The following is a 23,854-nucleotide window of genomic DNA, read 5'->3' as shown; positions in this document are numbered from 1 at the left end:
TATTACTACTATTATTATTGCTATTAACATAAATGAGGATAAGATAAAAGTAAGGTATGGTAATCAAGAACCTAGTGAGTCATACAGGCTTATTGTCACTGAATGAAGAAAGATACTAGTAAATGAAGAAAGGGTTTCCTTTGGACAACTCAGGTGAGAGCTTTTAATAGGAAGTGGAGTTTTAGCTAGACTTGAAAAATGGGTATGGTATCAGTAGGAAAAGCATATGATATGGTCATTATAGACGAGGAATATATTATTGAATGCTTTTTGTGTTTTAAACTTGATGACTAGAAAGTGAATGTTATGAACACATATGGGAAAATCAGGTAGAGAAGTTGGTTTTGTGGTGAAGATTGTGAATTTTGTTTTAGATTTTGAGGTAGAAATTTGGCATTAGAAATATAACACCGGAGCATAAGACACTGGACGTTCAAAATTGAGATTTGGAGCCATCCTCACAGTTTCTACATCTGTGAAGGTATATGTTCACTCCAAAGGAGATGGGTAGTAATAGAAAAGGTGGGAAGCAAAATCCTGAATCTTGGCACTATGAATCATTAAGCGATCACTGATAACACTAACCCTTTAAGATTTATGTCTGTCTATACAGGGGTTACATTTAAATTTTTTAATTACCTAGGATTGTTTTGTTTTACTTGACACCTTTGTCATACTTCAAACCAGTATTTTTCAAAGTGTGTTTTATGGAACACTAGTTCTGTGAGCTGTTAGACATCAATGGAGAAAAAAAGCAACTTGAATATACAATAAATAATGTATAAAACTTTATCATATTACATATAAATGCATGCTTATTAATCTAAGAGGAGAAGTGCTGTAATAGAGTGTTTCCCAAACTAATTTGACCAAAGCATCCTTTTGTTTATGGAAATTCTCAGAAGCCTAGGGTTCTATAAATTATACTTGGGGAAATCTTCCTTTGTACCTCTTTAGATGATGGTTCAGCTCATTAAATTATAGCTCAAAGATCATGGAGTATATATTGGAGGATCAGAAGAATAGGAATCAGATTATTAGGCTGTGTTGCAAAATCCGACTATGCAGAGCATGTGATTTTGGGCTTCAGTTTCTTCACTGGTAAAATGATTGCAGAAAGTTGTAAAGATTAGGCTAGGAAGTGTATGTGAAAGCTTATAGTTTTTTTCCTCTGGAACAATACAATGTGAGTAAAATAGGGTAGATTTCATTGTAGTTAAAGATTAATATGTTAATTGGCACAAGGTGTTATTCATTTTTGTGACTTCACTGTTTCTCTTTTTTACATTCGTAATTTGATCATTGCCTTTTAGGGAATTTCTTACCCATTCTTATGTTATTTAAGTTCTCAGCGGCCTTTTTCCACCTGTGTATTCTGAAATCATTTAGAAGTGCTCGTGACACTGGATTTATAATATACTGCTCATATTTTCTACCAAGAATATTCTCAAGAGTCCATATGTCTATGAAATTTGGAGTCTCTTCAAAGTCCAGTTGAAGCTCTATCTTGGTGATGACTGTTGATGTCATGTTTCCCTGGCACCCAGTTATGCAGATTGAAGTATATAGATTTACATGCATATTAACATTTTAGGGACATTTTCTTAAACTACATATCTGAGTATTTTGTTCCATGATGTTAGTTTTTTTTTTTTTTCTCTCAGATACTTCAATTATGTGTATGTATGATCTTCTTTGGCCACCTTATATCCTTAGCATTTCCTCTGCTTTTTTTCTTTATCATTCATTTTACTCAATTTTTAAATTTCTGTATTACGTGCCTGTTACTATGTTTTCTCAATTCATTCACCCTTGTACCCCTTTCAGTTTTATCTTCCTTTCTATGAGATTTTAGTTTTTCCCTTTTACTTTTTTCTCTGAGTTCTACCAGTGCAAGCTTCATATCCTCTTTCTTCCTCTCACCACTTCTTTTCTAAGTTATTTCATTTCTGCTTTGCCATGATGATGTGTTCACATTTTTCACCTGCTCCATGAAAATATTTTTGTGGTCCGTGTCCTAATCTTAATTTTAATGAAAGCATGTTGGTCTTTTTTCTTACAACATCTTTGTATGGATGCCGTGATAGTTTCTTTTTGAAAAATCACTTTATTGGTTGAGTTAGGTTCCCATGGGAGGTGAGCGATCAGGTCAGCATCCAGGTGGGTTAGCTGCACAGGCAAAGGCTCTCTCAACTTTTCAGTACCCATAAATATAGAGTCCTAAATTGTCTGTGAGATTCCTTGTGCTGCCTCTTCCCACCCACGCTCTCTATTTTTATGAACCAAAGCAGCCCTAGAATTCCCTGCTGCCACCTGGCCTATCTCCTGTTCCTGTATCAGTTGTCTCAGGCAAGGGAAGTCTGGACTTGTGAGTGTTGCTCCCCACCTTCAAGACGAGTGTTTTTTCCCCCTCTTTCTCAAACCTGCCACCAGCTGCCTGCCCTTAGGTCCGGACAAGAAGGGTCTTGCCCTGAGCCCTGTGCTTAGAGGGACCCATATCCCAGACACTGAAACTCAAAGATAATTTGTTCTTCTCTTAAAGTTTTGTGAGAAAGATTTTTGCAAGATTGGTACACAGGATAAGTGAACAGAGGTTATAGAAGAGGGAGGTAGGGATGAGCTACCACCTCCAGGCCAGAAGCTGCTACGTAGACTTGGGGACGGTCAAGCTTAAACAAAAGCAGCAGCTCCTTCTCCCTTTTCAGGGCAGTGGTTAGAATATGGGAAGTGGAGCCAGGGGAAGAAAATTACAATCACTTCCTGGGAAGAGAGAAAGAGAGGTTGCTTTTCATTAAAGTTAGCCACCTCAAAGTACCTGACGCAGGTAATTAGGCAGACCGGGTTCCCCAGAAAACTGTGCTTCTCAGGAGGCACGGGCACCTCCTGGAAATACTGTCAGAAAAGTGTGGCTAGGGAAGTGGAATACCATCTCAAGACTGCAACATCCTCCCTGCCCCTGGCAGCAGGATGGACCAGAGGAAAAGGTGGTCTCTTTAAACTTATAGGTGTTGAAGGTAAATGCTTGGCGGGGAGCAGGCTGTGGACCCTCTATGTGAGGGTGAGGGCTGCACTGAGCTTTGATATTTAACTTCTAAATATTCTGGTATATGGATTTTCTTTTGCCCTTTTGCCTTTTTGCCTTTAGTTCCTGCGCATGTTACTGGGCAGGACTAGACACTGGTTTGTTCATTAAGTAAAATTCTAAGCCTTAATTTTATTGGCAACACTCCTCTGTGTTCATAAACAACATAGAAGCTCCCTCTTGTGGTGTATTGTCAAATCACATGCCTTTAATTTAGCGTTGTTAAGTATTTTGTCAGAAATTTTTTGATTTGACGTTAGAAGTTGAAATTCGAGGTTCAGATAGTTTCCTTAAGCAATAATACCGCAGAATTCACATAGTGGGTAAATCTATCTTGTAAAGCTGTATTATAACAGACACAATTTAATAAATTATTTAATATTACTTAAGATGAATAGTCTTCTTTAGGTCCCCATGATGCATCTCTGAATGACGTATTTCGTGGTAAGCTGAAATGTACCCTGTAGTGTTTTTTTTGTTTGTTTGTTTTTTGTTTTTAAAGGAAAGGTTAATTCCATGAGATTTTAAATATGTTAAATATTTGTCTTTTGCCTTTATATTTGGATAACAGTGTGGCTGAGTGTAAAATTTCTGAGTCACATTATCTTTCACTGATTTTTTTTGTCATTCCTTTACTGCCTTTATGGGATTAATGTTGCTTTAAAGAAGTCTGATGCCAGCTAAGGGTTTTTTTTTTTTTTTTTTTTTTTTTTTTTTTCCTCTGCCTAAGTGACTATAGATCAGTCTTCATTTATTAAGTTTTACCTTTGAATATATATATATATATATATATTTTTTTTTCTATTCTGATTGATTATGCATGTTTATTTTCTTTGTCTGAATATCATTTCTATAATTTTCTCTCTAATCTTTTAAGTCTTAGGTTTTGTTCATTTAATTTTGTTTGTATTTCTCAAGCCTTTTCTGTCTGTCCTTGTAATTCTCACAGTCTCTAGTCTCTCTTTTGTCCATTGCAATGTGACTTTTATTTCTGTTTGGGGATGTTTTTCCAGAGTTCTTTCAGCCCATTTTTTTTCCGTTTTTTAAAATCTCTTATCTCACCACATTCATGAGTTTATTAAATCCCTGTTTTCACCTTTTGATTTTAGGAAGCAATTGTTCTCATCACTTTAAAGGATGGCAATATGGTAATTGTTCTGCTATGCATTTGCTTTTCTTTTTTGGTTATTATTTACCTTTGAATGAAGTGAATTATTCCTTGGCCAGCTTTTTGTAAGATGTTTGTATTAACTTTCTATTGCTGCATAGCATATTACACAAACTTACCAACTTGAAAAAGCACAAATATATTATCTTACACTTTCCATAGTTCAAGAGGCTGGCACAGCTCTGGGTTCTCTGCTTAGAGTCTCAAACTCAGGGTGTCAGCTGGCTGCATTCTCATTTGAGGCTCTAGAGAATTCTTTTCCAAGCTTATTAAATGTCGTGAAATATCAGTTTCTTGGAATGTTGAACCGAGATCCCCATTTCCTTGAAGATTGTCAGTGGGGGTTGCTCTCAGCTCCTAGAAGCTCCCCCACATTCCATCTTCAAAGGCAGCAAAAGGTTCACAGAGCCCTTTTGCTTTAAATTTCTCTCGTTGCTTCTGCCAGCCACAGAAAGCTTTCTGCTTTTAAAGTGCTCATGTGATTAGATTGTTGAGCACAGCCAGATAATCTCCTTTCTGACTAATTCAAAATCAACCGATTAGTAACTTAAGTTAGTTAATTAGTAAGGCGAACTTACTCTGCAGAATCCCTTTTGCCACTGTAACAGAATCAGGTGTGATGGTGTCAAATTCACAGTCCCAGGAATTAGGATGGGGAATCTTGGGGACCATTTTAGAGTCCTGCATAACATAGTATGCATGCAGGAGAGGGACTGGAACTCTGTCTGGACAAGTGGGGATTTTCTCTGGTTGAGACAGATGTTCCTTCTGAATAAATTATTTAGCTTTTATTTCTTCCCCACATAGAAAAATTGCTGTTCAGATTTAGAATTTTTCTCTGGCACCATGCCTCTATAACATACTGTTCCTTGTTCTGTCCCACCTTGCTTGCTTCTCGATGATGCTAGGTAGACAAGCATTCTTCATATAGGATGTTCACATTTATTTCTAAGTGTATTTAGTTGATCTTTCTTACTATACATTGGTATTTCTTCCATCATGTCATCTAACTTATGCATGTGAAGCTTATTTATTTTTTTGTATATTCTTTTTTATCTCTTTCAAAATTAATTTTATGTTTTACTACCTTACTAAATTCCCTTATTGTTTTTAGTCGTTTTTCCATGGTTCTGGAACCAAGTAAGTGTTCCAAAAGACCAATTATAATTTCTGCAAATAGAAATGTTTTACTCGTGATTTCCAATTCATAGGCCTCTAGTTCCTTTCTCTTCCTTCCAATACAATATGAAAAGTTGCAGGTAGTTAGGGCCACATCCTTGTCTTACTCCCTGATTTTAGCAGTCTGTATTGTGTGCATTATACATACACGCGTATGTATAACACTATATACTTTTATATGTTTGATCATGTTAAGAAATGTCTATTCCTATTTTATGTTGACATTTGTCAATTTGTCAGTTGTCTACTTGAAATCTATGAAACTGATCCATTTGATTTTTCTAATTAGATCTAATATGTTAAATCTTAATAGACTTCCTAATGTGCTCTTTAAAAAGACATGCTGTATTTTTATATATGGTTGTTGGATTTTGTTGCTAATATTTTGTTATGATTTTTTTTGCGTTGATATTCATATATGAGATTGGTCTATGGTTTTTCTTTGGTGTTGGTTTAATCTTTTTAACATGTTATTATCCAATTTGTAATCAGTCAACAATATTTTGGTTAATTTTTATCTTGTTTCTATGTTCTGGAATAGATTAAGTAGTATTAAGAGTTTATCATTTATTATTATTGTCATGATTCTTATTTATATATATAAAGTTTTGGTATAAATTCATCTCTGAAAAACTATCTGGCTGGTAATTAACCAATTTTACCATTTTCAAATAAATTATGCTAGTAATTTGTTCTAAAGTAGTCTCTTGTGATCTTTAAAAAAATTTTCCTTCTCTTCATAGGTTACATTTCCTTTTTTTCATGTATTATTTGTAGATATGTAATTTTCTCCGTCTCCATTATGTTAGCAGTGGTTTATTTTACTGATTATTTAAAAGGATTATTTTTTTGTGTTTTGAATTGTATTATTCCATTTCTTAATCAGATTTCTATTCCTTTGTTAATTCTTTTTTTTTATAAATTTATTTTGTTATTTATTTTTGGCTTCACTGGGTCTTCATTGCTGCACGCAGGCTTTCTCTAGTTGTGGCGAGCGGGGGCTACTCTTCCGTTGCAGTGCACGGGCTTCTCATTGCGGTGGCTTCTCATTGCGGTGGCTTCTCTTGTTGTGGAGCACGGGCTCTAGGCGTGCGGGCTTCAGTAGTTGTGGCTCGTGGGCTCTAGAGCGCAGGATCAGTAGTTGCAGCACGCGGGCTTAGCTGCTCCAAGGCATGTGGGATCTTCCTGGACCAGGGCTCGAACCCGGGTCCCCTGCATTGGCAGGCGGATTCTTAACCACTGCGCCACCAGGGAAGTCCCCCCTTTGTTAATTCTTTATTGCTTTTTATTAGAGATGCCTCTTAATTGCTTGCTTTTTTGAGTATTTCTTTTACCTAGATATTCTTTTGCATGTTATCTTCTCCATCGATATTCTATGATAAACTCATCTAGTGCCAGTGGTGTTAGTGCTGGGGGCAACTCATTAATGTGCAATTTATTTTTATATGTTTTTTATTTTGACTTCTTTTTTTGTTTCAATGACATGGTTTTCTTATAAGAACTACTTTAGTTATAGAGTATAAATTTCGATGTGGTTTGTTTCTAGTATCATTTCTGAGAAATTTTGTAATTATAATTTTTTGATCAAAGAATAGTTTAATAGAGTTTTTAATTTAGTTTAATAGAGTTTAATAGAGTTTTTAGTTTTGAATTCCATATAGAAGGGCCTTTTCATTTTCTGTTGTCTTAAAAGTTTCTAGCTTTTTTTTTTTTTCCATTTTGGTCATAGAGTATTATTGTTATTTACTCTTTGGATTGTATACAGATATTTTTGTTGCATAATATTTGGTCAGGTTTTTTTAGAATTGTCCATGGTACCTAAAAATGGAAGACACAATGTTATAAGAGACTAGAATTTGACATGTTTTCCTAAATTCAATGGTACTAATTATACTGTTTAGGCCTGCTCTATCATTGCTTATTTTTAACAATTTGCTGTCTTGGACTGGGAAAGATGAAAATTAGTCTGCTGTTTTAACTTTTTACATCTATTTTTGCATTTCTGGTAGTATCTGCTTAATAAAAATTGCTGCTGTATATTTATATTATTTATTTATTTACTTTTAATTTTTATGAAAGTTTAAGCCTTTATTTGTAATTGGCTGTTTTATTCTATACTTTAAAAAATATTAATAAACTTGCCTTTTTAGAACAGTTTTAGATTTACAGAAAAATTATGAAGATAGTATAGTTTCCATATATACCACAACCATTTTCCCCTATTATTAACATCTTACTTTGTATGCTACATTTCTTATGATTAATGAATTAATATTGGTACATCATTTATTAAATTTTCTACTTGTTAACTGAAGTCCAAAATTTATGTAGATCTACTTAGTTTTACCTAGTTTCCTTTTTCTATTCTAGGATCTGATCCAGTATACCTTATTACATTTAGTTGTCATGTCCCTTTGGCTCTTCGTGGCTGTGATAATTTCTCAGATTTTTCTCTTTTTTTTTTGATGACCATAGCAGTTTTGAGGAGTGCCGGTCAGATATTTTGTAAAATGTCCCTCAGCTGGGATTTGTCTGATGTTTTCCCTGTGATTAGACTGGCTTTATAGGATTTTCAGGGGGAGGACCACACAGGCAAAATGCCATTTTCATCACATCATATGAAGGGTACATGCTATCAACATCACTTATCACTCTTGATGATAACCTTGATCATCTGACTCAGGTAGTATTTTTCAGGTTAATCCATTGTGAAGTAACTCTTTTCCTACTTTCTATACTATATGATTTGGAAGAAAGTCACTATGTGCACCCAACATTTCAGAAATGGAGTGTTATGTGCCATCTCTTTTGAGGATGCAGTATCTACATAAATTACTTGGACTTATTCTGCATTAGACATTTGTCTCTTCTTCCATATTTATTTATTTATTCAATTATTTTTTTTCAGTGTGGCTGCATGGATTTATATTTTACATTAGATTATAATCCAATGCAACTTCATTTTGTTGCTCAAATTATTCCAGCTTTGTCTACCTGGAGTTTTTTCGGTTGGCTCCTGTGTACCTTTGACATACCTCCATCATTGCAGATATTTTTGTTTGTTTTCTTTATTTTCTTGCACTCTGAGGTGCTGCAGGCTCATCCTATATATTTCCTGCTCAAGTCCTAAAATCAGCTATTTCTCCAGTGGGCCCTGGTTTCTTTAATTGTGGAATGGGAAATAACTTTATCATCTAGAATACAGTGATTATATATAGTTACTTTTGCCTTTAGTCTTGCAGACTCCACTCATTCCAAAGTTACTTAGGTCAGCACCCTTACCCCCACTCTCCTTAGTGAGGTTGTTTCATACATTTGTATTACAGTTAGATCCTTTTGTCACATTCTGCCTTTCCTCCTGGAAACTTTTGGCCTCTTAAATGATTTTTAAAAATTTGTGTAAAGTTCACTCTTTAAAGTACTATAAAGTTCAATGTATTTTGACAAATACTAGTCAAATATATGACTAGTGTCGTATATCCACAATCAAACCGTCATATAGAATAGTTTCACTACCCTAAAAGAAATCCTGTGGTGCTTCATCTGTTCAACCCTCCCTCCCTTCTTCCCTTGGCAACTATTGCTATGGTTTTACTTTTCCAGCTTGTCATATATTTGGAATTATAAAGTATGTATCCTTTGTGGACTGGATTCTTTCACTTAGCAATAAATATTTAAGATACATCCATGCCTTTCTGTGGCTTGACATCTCATTATCAATTTTTATCAATTCTAGGAAAAGTAAAAGAAGGAAATTATTCAGAAGTAATGCAGAGAGAGTAATATATTGGATACAGTAGTTTTCATAAGTAGATCTTAGGCCTTGTTTATTTGGGAAAAATGATATAAAATCTGTTAACTGTTACAGAGCCTTTCATGTAGTACTGTAAAATGGGATACAGCCGGGCTGAAATATTGATACCCACAAACCTTAGACAGCTGAAGTACTTAAAACAGATCTGTGGAGAGGGACTGCAAAGATCCGTGACATGAAACTGATTATCCAGAAATAAACCCATACATAGGAAATCTAACAAACTATGTACTCTTTGGTTAATCCAACACAATGCTGTAATCCCTGTCTTTTCCCACTAAAATATATTACATATGAGTTAAAAAATAAAGTAGTAAAAATGCTAGGATAAAACCCAACATAAATAAATTTATATGTAATCATGGAGAAAGGGAAGACTTTTATTAGTCAGATATCAAGCTCAGAAGCTCTGAAGTAAATTTGAGAAGTTAGTTCACAGAAAAACATGCAGGTGGCCAATAAACATATAGAAAAATGCTTAAGTTCACTGAAGATTTTTTCAAGAGTGTTACTGCATTGCTAATGGGAATGCATGTATTTATAACTCTTTGTTATGGCAACTTGGCAAATCAAATATAAATATTTATACACGTTGACCAGGTAGTTCCACTTTTTGGAACGTGTCCTACAATAGGCTTGCACAAATATGCCAAGATAAATTTTAAAAATATTCATCACAACATTGTTTTGACCTAAATGTATGTATAATATAATATTAATAATATATATTATTAATTATTAAATAGAAGTTGGGAGGGAGATGCAAGAGGGAGGGGATATGGGGATATATGTATGCATATAGCTGATTCACTTTGTGATACAGCAGAAACTAACACAACACTGTAAAGCAATTATACTCCAATAAAGATGTTAAAAAAAAAAAGCATACAAGCAAACTTAAAAAAAAAAAAGAAGTTGTGGACTTGGTAAATAAATCACATTTATGCTGTGGAATATTATAACAGTGCCAACAAAGAAATTTAAATACAGCTTTAAGTTCCAACATCAAGGATTTCTAGGACATAAGAAGTGAAAACTGGAAGTTGTTGAATATAAGGATAGTATGTTTAGTATGATCATACATATGTAAAAATGTAAATGGATATAAAACATGTGAATGTGTGAGAAAATGTCTGAAAAATGATCAAAGGAACTGTTAACAGGGGTTATTGCCTTCATCTAAGTGACATGGCAGAGCGTAAATAGAGGCAGTCAGAGGTAAGGGAGAGCTTGGATTTTTTCTTGGTATTCTTCTGTTTTATTTAAAATTTATTTAAACAAGAAGGCTGAAACCCATTGATTACTTCCTCTGGGAAAAACAAAAAAACACCAAAACCCCGCAGAATACTCTTATAATCTAAAGGTCTACCAGATTGCTACAGAAAGATATTTTCCTAAAGGCAATTTACCTATTATAAAAAGGAAATAGGAGAAAAATAGTAAACCAATAATGCATGTACGTATGTTCAATTTTGCAAAATGAACAATTTGCAAATAACAAAGCAAATAATAAGAGATTGTTAGTCTAATCTACTACCTCCAGGAAAGTGAATATTGAAACCAAGAATTATAATTCAAATGTTTGACATGACCAGGGAAATATCACAAATAATGCAGACCTAGCCCAGTTACAAATATAAATAAATTATCTGCCAAAATATCCATCAACCTCTTATAACATGAATATATACAGTATTATAGAGTATATTTTATTTATTTATTTATTTTTGGCTGTGTTGGGTTTTCGCTTCTGTGCCAGGGCTTTCTCTAGTTGCGGCAAGTGGGGGCCACTCTTCATCGCGGTGCGCGGGCCTCTCACTATCGCGGCCTCTCTTGTTGCGGAGCACAGGCTCCAGACGCGCAGGCTCAGTAATTGTGGCTCACGGGCCCAGTTGCTCCGCGGCATGTGGGATCTTCCCAGACCAGGGCTCAAACCCGTGTCCTCTGCACTGGCAGGCAGATTCTCAACCACTGCGCCACCAGGGAAGCCCTAGAGTATATTTTAAATACAAAATTTTAAAAATATATTTTTATGCATAGAATTTGCATCTGAAAATTTGATGACAGTGAACCAGTTAAAGAATATTCAGGATTGGTGCTTTAGGGGCCTTATGTCTCATCAATCAGGAAATAATAAATCTTGATCTGATATCAAGGAAATGAAAATAGAATTAGCTGAGGCCATTGTTAAAATGAAAATTCCTGGATACTACACCAGATTCAAAGGGAGAGGGTTGGAAATATATTTTTAACAAATCTCTTAGTTCATTAATATTATATGATGAGTTTAGGAAATATGGATTTACTTTAATACCCAGGCTTTGAATGTGATTTTTTAAAAAGATTTTAATCAAATCCTAAAGATAACCATTTTTCAGGTATCTAAATTGGAAAGGAAGAGGTAAAATTATCATTATATGCAGATGACATGATATGATATATAGAAAACCCTAAAGACTCCACACAAAAACTTCTAGAACTGGTAAAAGAATTCAGCAAGGTAACAGGATACAAGTTTAACATACAGAAATCTGTTGCATTTCTTTACACTAACAATAAAATATCAGAAATGGAAAGTAAAAAGACAATCCCTTTTAAAATTGCATTAAAAAAAATATAATACTTAGGAATAAACCTGACCAAGGAGGTGAAAGACTTATATGCTGAGAACTATGACACATTGATAAAGAAAACTGAAGATAATTTAAAGAAATGGAAAGATATCCCATGCTCTTGGATTGGAAGAATTAATATTGTTAAAGTGGCCATATTACACAAAGCAGTCTATAGATTTAATGCAATCCCTATCAAATTACCCATGATATTTTTCACAGAACTAGAACAAATAATACTAAAATTCATATGGAACCATGAAAGACCCAGAATTGTCAAAGCAATTCTGAGGAAAAAGAACAAAGCTGGAGGCATAACCCTCGCAGACTTCAGACAATACTACAAAGCTACAGTAATGAAAACAGTGTTGTATTGGCACAAAAACAGACATGGATCAATGGAACAGAATGGAGACGCCAGGAAAAAACCCACACACCTACGGTCAATTAATCTTCGACAAAGGAGGCAAGAATATACAATGGGAAAAAGAGTCTCTTTGGCAAGTGGTGTTGGGAAAGCTGGACAGCCACATGTAAATAAATGAAGTTAGAACACTCCCTCACACCATACACAAAAATAAACTCAGAATGGCTTAAAGACTTAAATACGAGACATGACACCATAAAACTCCTAGAAGAGAACATAGACAAAACATTCCCTAACATAAATTGTAGCAATGTTTTCTTAGGTCAGTCTCCCAAGGCAACAGAAATAAAAGCAGAAATAAACAAATGGGACCTAATCAAACGTATAAGCTTTTGCACAGCAAAGGAAACCATAAAGAAAACAAAAAGACAACTTACAGACTGGGAGAAAATATTTGCAAATGATGTGACCAACAAGGGCTTAATTTCCAAAATATACGAACAGCTCATACAACTCAATAACAGAAAAAACAACCCAATCAGAAAACGGGCAGAAGACCTAAATACACATTTCTCCAAAGAAGACATACACATGGCCAATAGGTTTATGAAAAGATGCTCCATATCACTAATTATTAGAGTAATGCAAATCAAAACTACAATGAGGTATCACCTCACACTGGTTAAAATGGCCATCATTTAAAAATCTACAAATATCAAGTGCTGGAGAGGGTGTGGAGAAAAGGGAACCCTCCTACACTGTTGGTGGGAATGTAAATTGGTGCAGCCACTGTGGAAACAGTATGATGGTTCCTTAAAAAACTAAAAACAGAGTTGCCACATGATCTAGCAGTCCCAGTCATGGGCATATATTCAGAGAAAACTCTAATTTGAAAAGATACATGTACCCCAATGTTAATAGCAGCACTATTTACAATAGCCAAGACATGGAAGCAACCTAAATGTACATTGATGGACGAATGGATAAAGAAGACTCCATACATAAAATGGAATACTACTCAGCCATAAAAAATAATGAAATAATGCCATTTGCAGTAACATGGATGGACCTAGAGATTATCATAGTAAGTGCAGTAAGCCAGAGCAAGAAAGATGAACACCATATGATATCATTTATATGTGGAATCTAAAATACAATACAAATGAACTTATTTATAAAACAGAAACAGACTCACAGACATAGAAAACAAACTTAGGGTTACCCCCCTTAGGGAAAATAGGTGGGGGAGGGATAAATTGAGAGTTTGGGATTAGCAGATACAATCTATATAAAAATAGATAAACAAAAAGGTCCTACTGTATAGCACAGGGAACTAAATACATTCAATATCCTGTAATAAACCATAATGGAAAAGAATATGAAAAAGAATATGTATATATATGTATAACTGAGTCACTTTGCTAAACACCAGAAACTAACACAACATTGTAAATCTATACTTCAATAAAAGGAAAAAAAGAAAAAAAAAATAATTTTTCCTTTTAAAATATTCAAAAAAACATCCTATAGGCCCAAAGATTGCTTCAAAATATAAATGTAATAAAATAGTTTGACCTGTAAAAAAGAAGTAGACATAACTTCTAAATATTACTGCTTTGTAGTGAATATTGTTTTTAATTAATTAATTAATTAATTTTTGTCTGCATTGGGTCTTCGTTGCTGCGCGCGGGCTTTCTCTAGTTGTGGCGAGTGGTGGCTATTCTTGGTTGCAGTGCACAGGCTTCTCATTGCGGTGGCTTCTCTTGTTGCAGAGCATGGGCTCTAGGCGCACGGGCTTCAGTAGTTGTGGCACGTGGGCTCAGTAATTGTGGCTCATGGGCTCTAGAGCGCAGGCTCAGTAGTTGTGGCGCACGGGCTTAGTTGCTCAGCGGCATGTGGGATCTTCCCGGATCAGGGCTCGAACCCGTGTCCCCTGCATTGGCAGGCAGATTCTTAACCATTGTGCCACCATGGAAGTCTCATGTAGTGAATATTGAGAATTACTGTTTTGGCCAAAATATCCTATAGTCTAAGTACACTTTTCAAATGTGTTTAACATGCTGATTGATAGTATCAATATGGTGGTAACAAAAAAAAATCTTTTTAAAGAAAAAATCAGTACGGTGGTCATATTGTATTTATGACTTGTAAAAAAATCAAGTCTAGTGTTTTTTTTTCCCTTCAATTTGAAAACTATCCTTCCCTGGCACCACTTGATTCACTTGTGTTTACACAATTTGTTAATTTTGGTTCTTAAGTGATGTTTCTCAGTTTTGTTCTGTATTTTCTAAATTTTGATGTAATGTTTCATAAATTTTCTTTAATAATGTACGTATTTAAAAATATTTTAAGTATAATCAAAGTGAAGTGATCGGAAGAAATAAGGAAGGTTATGTTAGGCAAGTATAATTTGTAAGATATTTAAATTATTAGCTAAAATTTTGATAAATTCACAATTTTTTTTTCCCCTAAAGATACATGCTTAACACCAAAGAATAAAACCAGTTGTACTGCTTCAAGTTCTTCACTTTTCTACTACTTGTATGTCTTTATTTTGGGACAACTATTGCTGGGAACAGGAGGAACTCCTCTTTATACCCTAGGAACAGCCTTTATTGATGATTCTGTGCCCACCCACAAATCTTCTCTCTATATAGGTAAGTTTGCTTTCTAATGTAAATGTCTCGGTGTCATTTTATCTTACTGCTTGTTTAATTTATAAGTAAAGCGTAACATACACTTATTAAGAAGTTGTGATTTCATAGGTATTTACATTTGATAAATGCAATATTACTTTTTTTGTTTAATTATATGCTGATGTATCATGTCCTTCAGTTGAATGCGGTTATGATTTTTATTGACATCCTGCTCTGTTTCCTGTGGGGGGCATGCCAGCCTTCCTGGAAGTGCCATCCAAGCAGTAGGCTGTCTAGATTGCTGGAATGTACCCCAGGCTAATTTACACAGGTGTGGGGATAGAGCTCTGCTGTTCTACTGACTTACTTCAGCCTACATGGACTTGACTAGAGTCAACAAAAGAAACCACACAATGGTACTCGGAAACTCCTGTGGAGTTCTCCATTTCAGATTAATGCTTTTTATGTATGACTCAATTTGTTTCCTTTGTGAACTAATTCTTAGCAGTACAAGTTTCTCTTAAATTCCATCCCTGAAGTTCCTGGTAGAGTTAACTAGACCATGCATGGCCCTACATCCAAATTAATGTGTAATTTATTTGCACATGCATTTTCACTTTATCAGTCTATTATTCTAATGTAGGGGACTTAGTCCATTTGGACTACTATAACAGCATGCCATAGACTGTTTGGCTTCCAAGCAAGAGAAATTTATTTGTCACAATCCTGGAGGCTGAGAAATACAAGATCAGGGTGCCCATAGATTTAGTATCTGGTAAGGGCCCATTTCTTGGTTCATAGACAGCTGACTTTTAGCTGTGGCAGAAGGGACAAGGGAGCTCTCTGGGGCCTTCTTTTAAGCGCACACTAATCCCTTTTTGAGGGCTCCACTCTTATGACCTAATCACTTCCCAAAGGCCCCACCTCCAAATACAATTACATTGGGAATTAGGTTTCAACATATGAATTTTGGGATGACACAAACTTTCAGTCTATAACAAAGACCTATTGCCGTAGTCACTGGAAGTCAAATGTGTTCAATGCAACCCTGATAGAGGGTACTAATCTCTTAGGCTCATCTCTAATATGGAAACCACTACACTTCTACCTGTTTTCTCTACTTGCTTTGCTTTGGTCTCTCCGCAAGATCTGATGCTCTCTCTTTACACGTTCTGGCTGATCTGTACAACTTCTCCATTTACTAACTTAACAGTGCTTTTATTTCAGTTAGCTACTAGTGATGCTTTTCACTCTTCCCAGTTCACAGATTTTCTTTCTGAGGTCCTCTTCTAATCAGTACTTCTCATAAAACAATTTCAATCTTTATATTTTAGTAACACACAAAATATGAAGTTATTCAAAAATTATTTAAGCATGGGAGGGTCGGGTGAAGGCCCACGAGACCATCCCAGATTTGAAATTCTCTAGGACTTGACAGTTCTCAGGGCTATGATTTATCACAGCAGAAAGATACAAAGCAAAATCAGCAGAGGGAAAAGGTATATGAGGTGAAGTAGAGACAACCAGCTGCAAGCTCACAAGAGTCCACTCCCTCCTCATGGAGCCCTACGGATTGAAATTAATTCCTCCAGCCAGGAGCTGTGACAACATGTATGAAATGTTTTCTACCAGCTAAGTTCATTAGAGATTCAACGCCCAAGGATTTTATTGGTAGTTGATCATGTAGGAACCCTCTGCCTTGCACATAGAAAATTTCTAGACTCTCAGAAGGAATACAAGTGTTCAACAAAACCACATTGTTTATACAAACAGTTTGAGCACAGTGAGCCACCTTTATTAGTTAGGGAACTGTGGCATCCCTCTGGACATTTAAGATCCCAGATGCCAGACGAGAGCCAAACTTGCAAGCAGGTCTTTCTAAAGATAGCAGCCACAAGGCCTGCTACCTTATCTCTTGTACTGTAGGAATTCATTGAATGGTAATTTTTGAGAGTAAAGGAAAAAACCAAAAAGTAACAAAACTGGGAAACTCATTTTAATTTTTTTCAATTTCAGATAACTGATACTTTTCATTGGGTAATTAGGTTTTGTTGATTGAAATCCTTTCGTATGCTTTTTATATTTGTATACATTTCCCCATTTCCAAAATCTTCCTCCCTTTTTCTTTCTTTTAAAATAGTATATATTACTGGTAGCATGCCTTCCTCTATGTGAAACAATTTTATGTAACAAGGCAAAAATGGGCAAAATGAAAACAGTCAAAATTTGCTACCTATTAGAATGAAGGAAAAAAGTGGCTACACAGCATCTCTAGCCTCACAACCTTTTCCTCTTTAAATGCTTTTTTGGGGTTTACAATTTTTGTCCTTTAATTGAACTTTTAATTTCAGTTAATGTTATTTTGTGTTTAAATCTTTCATCTTAATATGTGCTTCCTATCTGCTCTACACTCTTATTTCTTGCCCTTTTTTTCTTTCTTTTTGATAATTTAATATTTATTATTTCATTTCTCCCCTCCAATAATTTCCTAGGTATATGCTCTTTTACTGTTCATCTGCTAATTACCTTATATGCAAACTTGATTTTATGAAATTCTAATGTTAATTGATACTTTTACCACATTCCTAATCATCACATAGGTCTTAAAACCCTTTAAATAGGGGCTTCCGTGGTGGCGCAGTGGTTGAGAATCTGCCTGCCAATGCAGGGGACGCGGGTTCGAGCCCTGGTCTGGGAGGATCCCACATGCCGCGGAGCAACTGGGCCCGTGAGTCACAATCACTGAGCCTGCGCGTCTGGAGCCTGTGCTCGGCAACGAGAGGCCCCGATAGTGAGAGGCCCCGATAGTGAGAGGCCCGCGCACCGCGATGAGGAGTGGCCCCCGCTCTCCACAACTGGAGAGAGCCCTCGCACAGAAACGAAGACCCAACACAGCCATACATACATACATAAATAAAAAGAATGTAAGCAGACAAGAATAGCATTAAAAAAATAAAAAAACAAAAAACAACCCTTTAAATTTATTCCGTTCCCAACATTTATTCAGTTATTTCTGTGTACTGTAATCCCTTCTATATTTAAATTCCTGAAATAAGTATTACTGTTTTATTTAAAAATATTGATCCACTTTTATAAACATGTTTACCTTTTTTTATTGCTCTTCTTTCCTTTGCTACTCTGAGTTTCAGTCTGGGATCATTTTCCTTTAACTTGAAGAACAGTCTTGAGTTAATTTACTGGAACAGTCTGCTTGTGATGAATTCTCTTAGTTTTTCATCTAGTTTTTTTTTTTACCCTTTTCCCTGATGAATATTTTCACTGGGAATAGATAATTAGTTGGCCATTAATTTTCTTTCAGCACTTTAAAAGTGCTATGCTACTGTATTCACTTCCACTGTTTCTTATGTATGTTTACCATTTTTAAGATTCTTTTCTTATATTTGATTTTCATTTGTTTTATTTACTCTGAGTGTATAGGTGCAAGATTCCATTTATTTCATCTGTTTTGAACTTATATGACTTCACGAATATATTGCTTGATATTTTTCATTGGTTTTGGAATATTTCCTATGATTATTAATATAACTTCTGCCCTATTGTCTCCTCTCTTGGGACTCCAGTTACTGCAATTACATGTATGGTAGGCCTTTGTGGATTTTGTTTTGTTTTTTTAATGTATTCTTTCTCCTTTACTATCTTTTCTGTATTTTCTATCCTGTATTTTTTCTGTGCTTTTTGATAAATATTTACTGACTTAATAATATATTTTCCAGTTTAGTAATACTCAATTCAGTTCTAAGTAATCTGCTGTGGATCCATTTCATTTTTATTGTGACAAATGTATTTTATAGTTCTAGAATTTTTTTTCAGAATCACTCTGTGTGTCTTTTAATAACTTTCCAACCTCTGTCGTACATGGGAACACTACAATCTGGGATGCCCTTTATCTAATTTCAGGGACTGAGTTTATTTGAAGCTAAACTGCACTTACTCTGTGAGCCAGTCTACTTCTAACTCATCCTTGCTTTTAGAGTATAGCCTCGTAGGTGCCAACTTAAAATGTAGGACAGGGGAAGTTTATAAGCTCTACTCCCTAAACTGCAACTTTTGTTTCCCTACTTCCTAGAGACTAGCAAAGGACAGTTTACCCTCCCTGTGCCTCTTATAGAATTAGCCACCATACCCAGGAAAAAAAATCAGTCCCAATTTTTGTTAAATCTCTCTCTTCTTAAGAATCGTGAAACAGTGGTCCTTCACTATTTTTATCTGCCTTATATTTAAAAATAATTTTTACAGTTTTTAAAAGTTTTTCTTAGTGGGCAATTTGGTTGGAAATACTAGTCTACCATAGTCCATCCACCATTACCACAATTTTTAATTTTGGGGTCATAGCAAATTCACCTTTCATCAACTGAAAACTTTAAATTCTTTGCTTTCTTGATATATTTCTTTTATGAACATATTTGTGAACATATGCAAAGCATTCTTTATTGTTAACCGAGGAGTAATTGCTGAGGACTGAGAAAGCAGGAGATGTAGATAGTGCTATTCAGTGTGAATTGCATAGATCCGTGCCAACATGAAGAACGTCAAAAAGTGAAAATAAACTTTTAGAAACTTTTATAGCAATTTTTTTTTAATAGATCTATTTATTTATTTATTCTGGCTGTGTTGGGTCTTCGTTGCTGCTCGCGGGCTTTCTCTAGTTGCGGCAAGGGGGGGCCACTCCTCATTGTGGTGCTCAGGCTTCTCGTTGTGGTGGCCTCCCTTGTTGCGGAGCACGGGCTCTAGGCGCGCGGGCTTCAGTAGTTGTGGCCCACAGGCTCTAGAGCGCAAGCTCAGCAGTTGTGGTGCACAGGCCCAGTTGCTCCACGGCATGTGGGATCTTCCCGGCCCAGGGCCCGAACCCGTGTCCCCTGCACTGGCAGGCAGATTCTTAACCACTGTGCCACCAGGGAAGCCCTATAGCAATTTTATACTTCCACAAAACTTATAAGGTATCCTTATAAATGTATCGGTCTAAACCCTTTTGGAAATAATTTATAAAAAGATCTATACCAAAGATAATTTGGGAATCATTGATTTCCAGCATTTTTAATCATGTACTTTTAGCCATAAAATTTTTTGAGCATGAATTATATATATATATATATATATATATATATATATATATATATACTTATTTATTTATAAATTATATACTTAAAATTTTCTACCAATACATTTTTTACATTTAAAAATATAGTTATAATATAAATTAGGGTAGTTGATAGATAAATAAAAGTTCTTATATGTTTTCAGATCATCTTGAATGACCTGTACTTTGGAGCCTTGATCTAGTACATAAGTCATTTTTACCATTGATGTATGCTTCACTTTGTGTATGGTATATTCCTTTTCTTTTGTGTATGAGAATGAGAATCTCAGTAATTAATAAAAAAATTCAGAAGGTGGTAGTATATGAAGATACTGATGTATGCATAATTTTTTAACAAAAAGTAAAAAGTTATATATGACAAAGTTTTAAATATCGGAGAAATAAGGTCAGTTTAATTCTGTTGCAAGTTAAAATGGGAGATTCACTAAGAGAAGGAGTTTAATGGTTTACTTTTAGAAACAGACTAATGAACCAGATCCAGGTTTTAAATCAGCTTAAAGCATAAAGAATGCTTTTGGAATGTGTACAGAGTATAAAAGGCTTCTCATTTCACTTTGTTTTCTTCTGTAAGAATTGTAGCCGGTAATTACTATCACTGTTCACAAAGGGTAATAGTAGATGAACTACCCCTGCTGTGAGTTAACATGATATAACTTTCATAAATTTATAATTATTGGATTTGTTGCCATCATTATTGTAGTCTAAAATATTTGACATTGAATTATGTATTTTAAGCTCCTTGACAAGTGATACCACTCAAATGGCATTTTTTAGTTAAAATATGTGTAATTTTCATATAATTCTAATCATTTTGTTCTTCTATAGTAAAATATTTCTCTTTCTTCACTTGTCAGACATTCAAAGCAAAGTTGCACAGATGACCATTTTCATTGTCTTTGTTCTTTTTCTAGGAATTGGCTATTCCATGTCAATTTTAGGCCCTGCTCTTGGCTATGTGTTGGGAGGACAGTTGCTAGCCATGTACATTGATGTTGATTTGGGACAAAGGCAAGGCAATATCTATTTTTCTTTTATTTAGATTTATATTATTTTAATCATGTTAGTACCATAGATGGAATATTTTTATAGTATTTTTTCAGAATATCATGAAGGATTTTTCAGGAAACAAAACTGAATACACACAATTTTTATGTACTGTTTTGGCTGCATTGCTTCACAAATTAATGCCACACCATCTCTTGGTATAGTGTATTTATTCACAAATAAGGATGCTTAATAGTTAGATGGTGAAATTTTTCAAAATACATAACCAGTACCCTGTGCATTGTTCAAAAATAATAGTTTAATTAAAATTAGGTGTGCTTTCAGTATATTTAGCTGTAGGTAGATAGCCTGAAGAGTCTCAAGAGTTTATGATTCTCAGACTAAGTGCTATAGTAGCGCTGATAATATCATAGAGATCACAATTGTTCAGCTTTAACAGCTGTAACACTGGAGGATAATAATAGGTAATGTTTATTTATCCCATACTGTGTTCTAGACAACATAGGTTTTGTGTGTAACTTTATTTTACATGCCATTTTATTTAATCCTCTTAATAATCTTATAAGGTAGTTGATACACAGAACTTGGTAAGTGGCCAAGGCATGAAATGAAGTAGATCTTTTTGACTCCAAAACCCCCTTCTTACCCACTGAGTTACCTTCTCCTTTTCCTGAATAGAGAAGTTAGTGGCCTTTGCTGAGGCCATACTTTCTCATTTTACTGTAACTACACAGTCCTTTGCATGACTGTGAGCAATGAATAAGAAAATGTGGTCACAGTACGTGATTTGTTCTTTAGCTGTTAGTCCTAGGTTAATCTTTTAGAGACTAGGTTAATCTTTTAGAGACTATAGGTTAATAAAAAATTTCAGAAGGTGGTACAATACAAAGATACTGATGTTTGTAGCCCTAGGTTAATCTTTTAGAGACTATATAAAAAGGTGTACAGAGAAAGCCCTTCAGCAGAAAGCTGGGTTTTAATTTCAGTGGAGTGAAATGAGTTGTAGAAATGATGTGTTTTGGGGAAGAGCCTGTTGATATAAAAATATGACAACCATTATAACAAACTGTTAACATATTATCACTTTCAGAAGAATTTTACATTCAAATGAATGCCACAATTGGGGCATAGTGTATGGGCTTTTAACAAAAATCAGTGATTCGCTGTGAGGTGTATTTAGTATTCTATACATATACTAAATATTATAATATTCAGAGAAGAAAAATCTAGCCAAAGTTAGATAAAGAATGTTCAGAAATTCCATGCATGCTTTCAAATAGTCAACATACATATATTTACTATTAAATATTTAAAACTTGTGTTGTATTTGCCATGTGGAATACTTTGTAAATCATTATTCTTAGAGCTCTCATTTATGCCTGCTATCCATTGTGATTCTTCAAAATGGCTCCACTTGAAATTTTGGATAATATAATAATATTTCTCTATATATGCATTTGAATTATAAATTATATAATTATCGTGACTGAGTTTTAATTAACAAGATAGAGTTGACTTTTACCTCTTGTTTTTCTGTCATACAGCATTGATATCGCTGAGGATGATCCGCGATGGCTGGGGGCATGGTGGATTGGATTTCTTATGTCTTGGATCTTTGCCTGGTCTTTGATAATACCTTTTTCTTGCTTTCCAAAACACTTACCAGGTAAAAATATTTTCTTTAAAACCAGGGAGTTTTATTCCAATTCTAGGCCAAGTATTGCTTTCTACATGATTACTAAGAACCCTAGAAAATTCACTATTTTTTTTAATAGAATCTCAGTTGTCTGCCTATGCAAACTTTTGAATATCTGTCTTTATTTTAGGAAATATTGGGTAACAATCTTAATATTCATGTTTTTTCTTTATTTTCATTTAATACCCAATAAAACTGTACATAGTCACCTCTTTATTAAATACTAAATTTGTATCTTATGTGTTATCTGGAATCTTGCTTTATGTTTATATGAGATATAATATCTTTTAAACTATTAGTTTGTATTCAGTTAGTAACTTCAAGAGCCAATTGGCTTTAAATTATTGATGTTAATTATTTGTTAATGATAGTACATGTACTTTTTTTTCAATTGTCACCAAGGTCATGCTTTTGTATACTTATTTTCACCAAATTTCAATACTAAAAATCTGTCCAAAAAGAAAAGATGAATAGAAAAGAATATCTATTCCTTTCTCTGTGAGATTTTGTTTCTTTATAATCATGTGGTTCATATACATATCTATAGAAGTATTTTTCTCCAGGCTGAAGGCACTTAGTTGTTTCTGTTATATGTAACAGAATAGATGTAACAGGATAGATGATTAACTTCTGGAAATGGGCAGAAGAAAAGTAGGCAGAGTAGAAGTAGATGGACTCGTTGATTTCTTTCTACCCTGGGCCATCCAACTTATGAGTCTATGTATTGACTGTTTTCTCAGATTTATTCATGGTACTATTATTAAAAATTAAAGACATGATAATAGGTAGTAAATATTATTTCATCTAAAAAACATGTTAGAATTAGAGTAGAAGAGAAAAGCTTTAAACATTCTTTGTTTAATGCATAAAGGATGAGAAAGAATCATTAGAAAGCAAGAAGATAGAGCGGGTAAATTTACTATTTTTTTAGGTACAGCAGAAATTCAAGATGGAAAAACTTCCCAGATTCATCAGAGTAATTCTTTACAACATACAGATGGGAATTTTGGACAAAGTTTTAAAGATTTTCCAGCTGCTCTAAAGGTAAAATAACACTGTACACACACACACACACACACACACCCTCCCCTATACACACATATATATGTAGATATATGTATATATTACAAATATATGTAAACAGTATATCCATACACACAAATATTATCATAATGC

General features: G+C 34.5%; 1 protein-coding gene across 3 annotated transcripts in view; it reads left to right on the top strand.

Moving 5' to 3' along the window:
* Positions 1–23,854, top strand: part of SLCO4C1 (solute carrier organic anion transporter family member 4C1) — a 61,369-nt gene that overhangs the window by 19,983 nt on the left and 17,532 nt on the right. For all 3 annotated transcript variants that reach the window (XR_005019173.1, XM_036845513.1, XM_036845514.1), the window contains exons 3-6: positions 14,697–14,879; positions 20,889–20,985; positions 22,527–22,648; positions 23,610–23,722. Coding sequence is in view for 2 of the 3 variants with exons in the window: in XM_036845513.1 (XP_036701408.1) it covers positions 14,697–14,879; positions 20,889–20,985; positions 22,527–22,648; positions 23,610–23,722 (515 nt within the window). In the remaining variant the exon portion in view is untranslated. The remainder of the gene's footprint in view (positions 1–14,696; positions 14,880–20,888; positions 20,986–22,526; positions 22,649–23,609; positions 23,723–23,854) is intronic.

This window comes from Balaenoptera musculus, chromosome 3 (assembly GCF_009873245.2).
Source record: "Balaenoptera musculus isolate JJ_BM4_2016_0621 chromosome 3, mBalMus1.pri.v3, whole genome shotgun sequence".
Taxonomy (NCBI): Eukaryota; Metazoa; Chordata; class Mammalia; order Artiodactyla; family Balaenopteridae; genus Balaenoptera; species Balaenoptera musculus.
The sequence above is the reverse complement of the archived record's forward strand: the minus strand, read 5'-3'. Positions and strand labels throughout refer to the sequence as shown.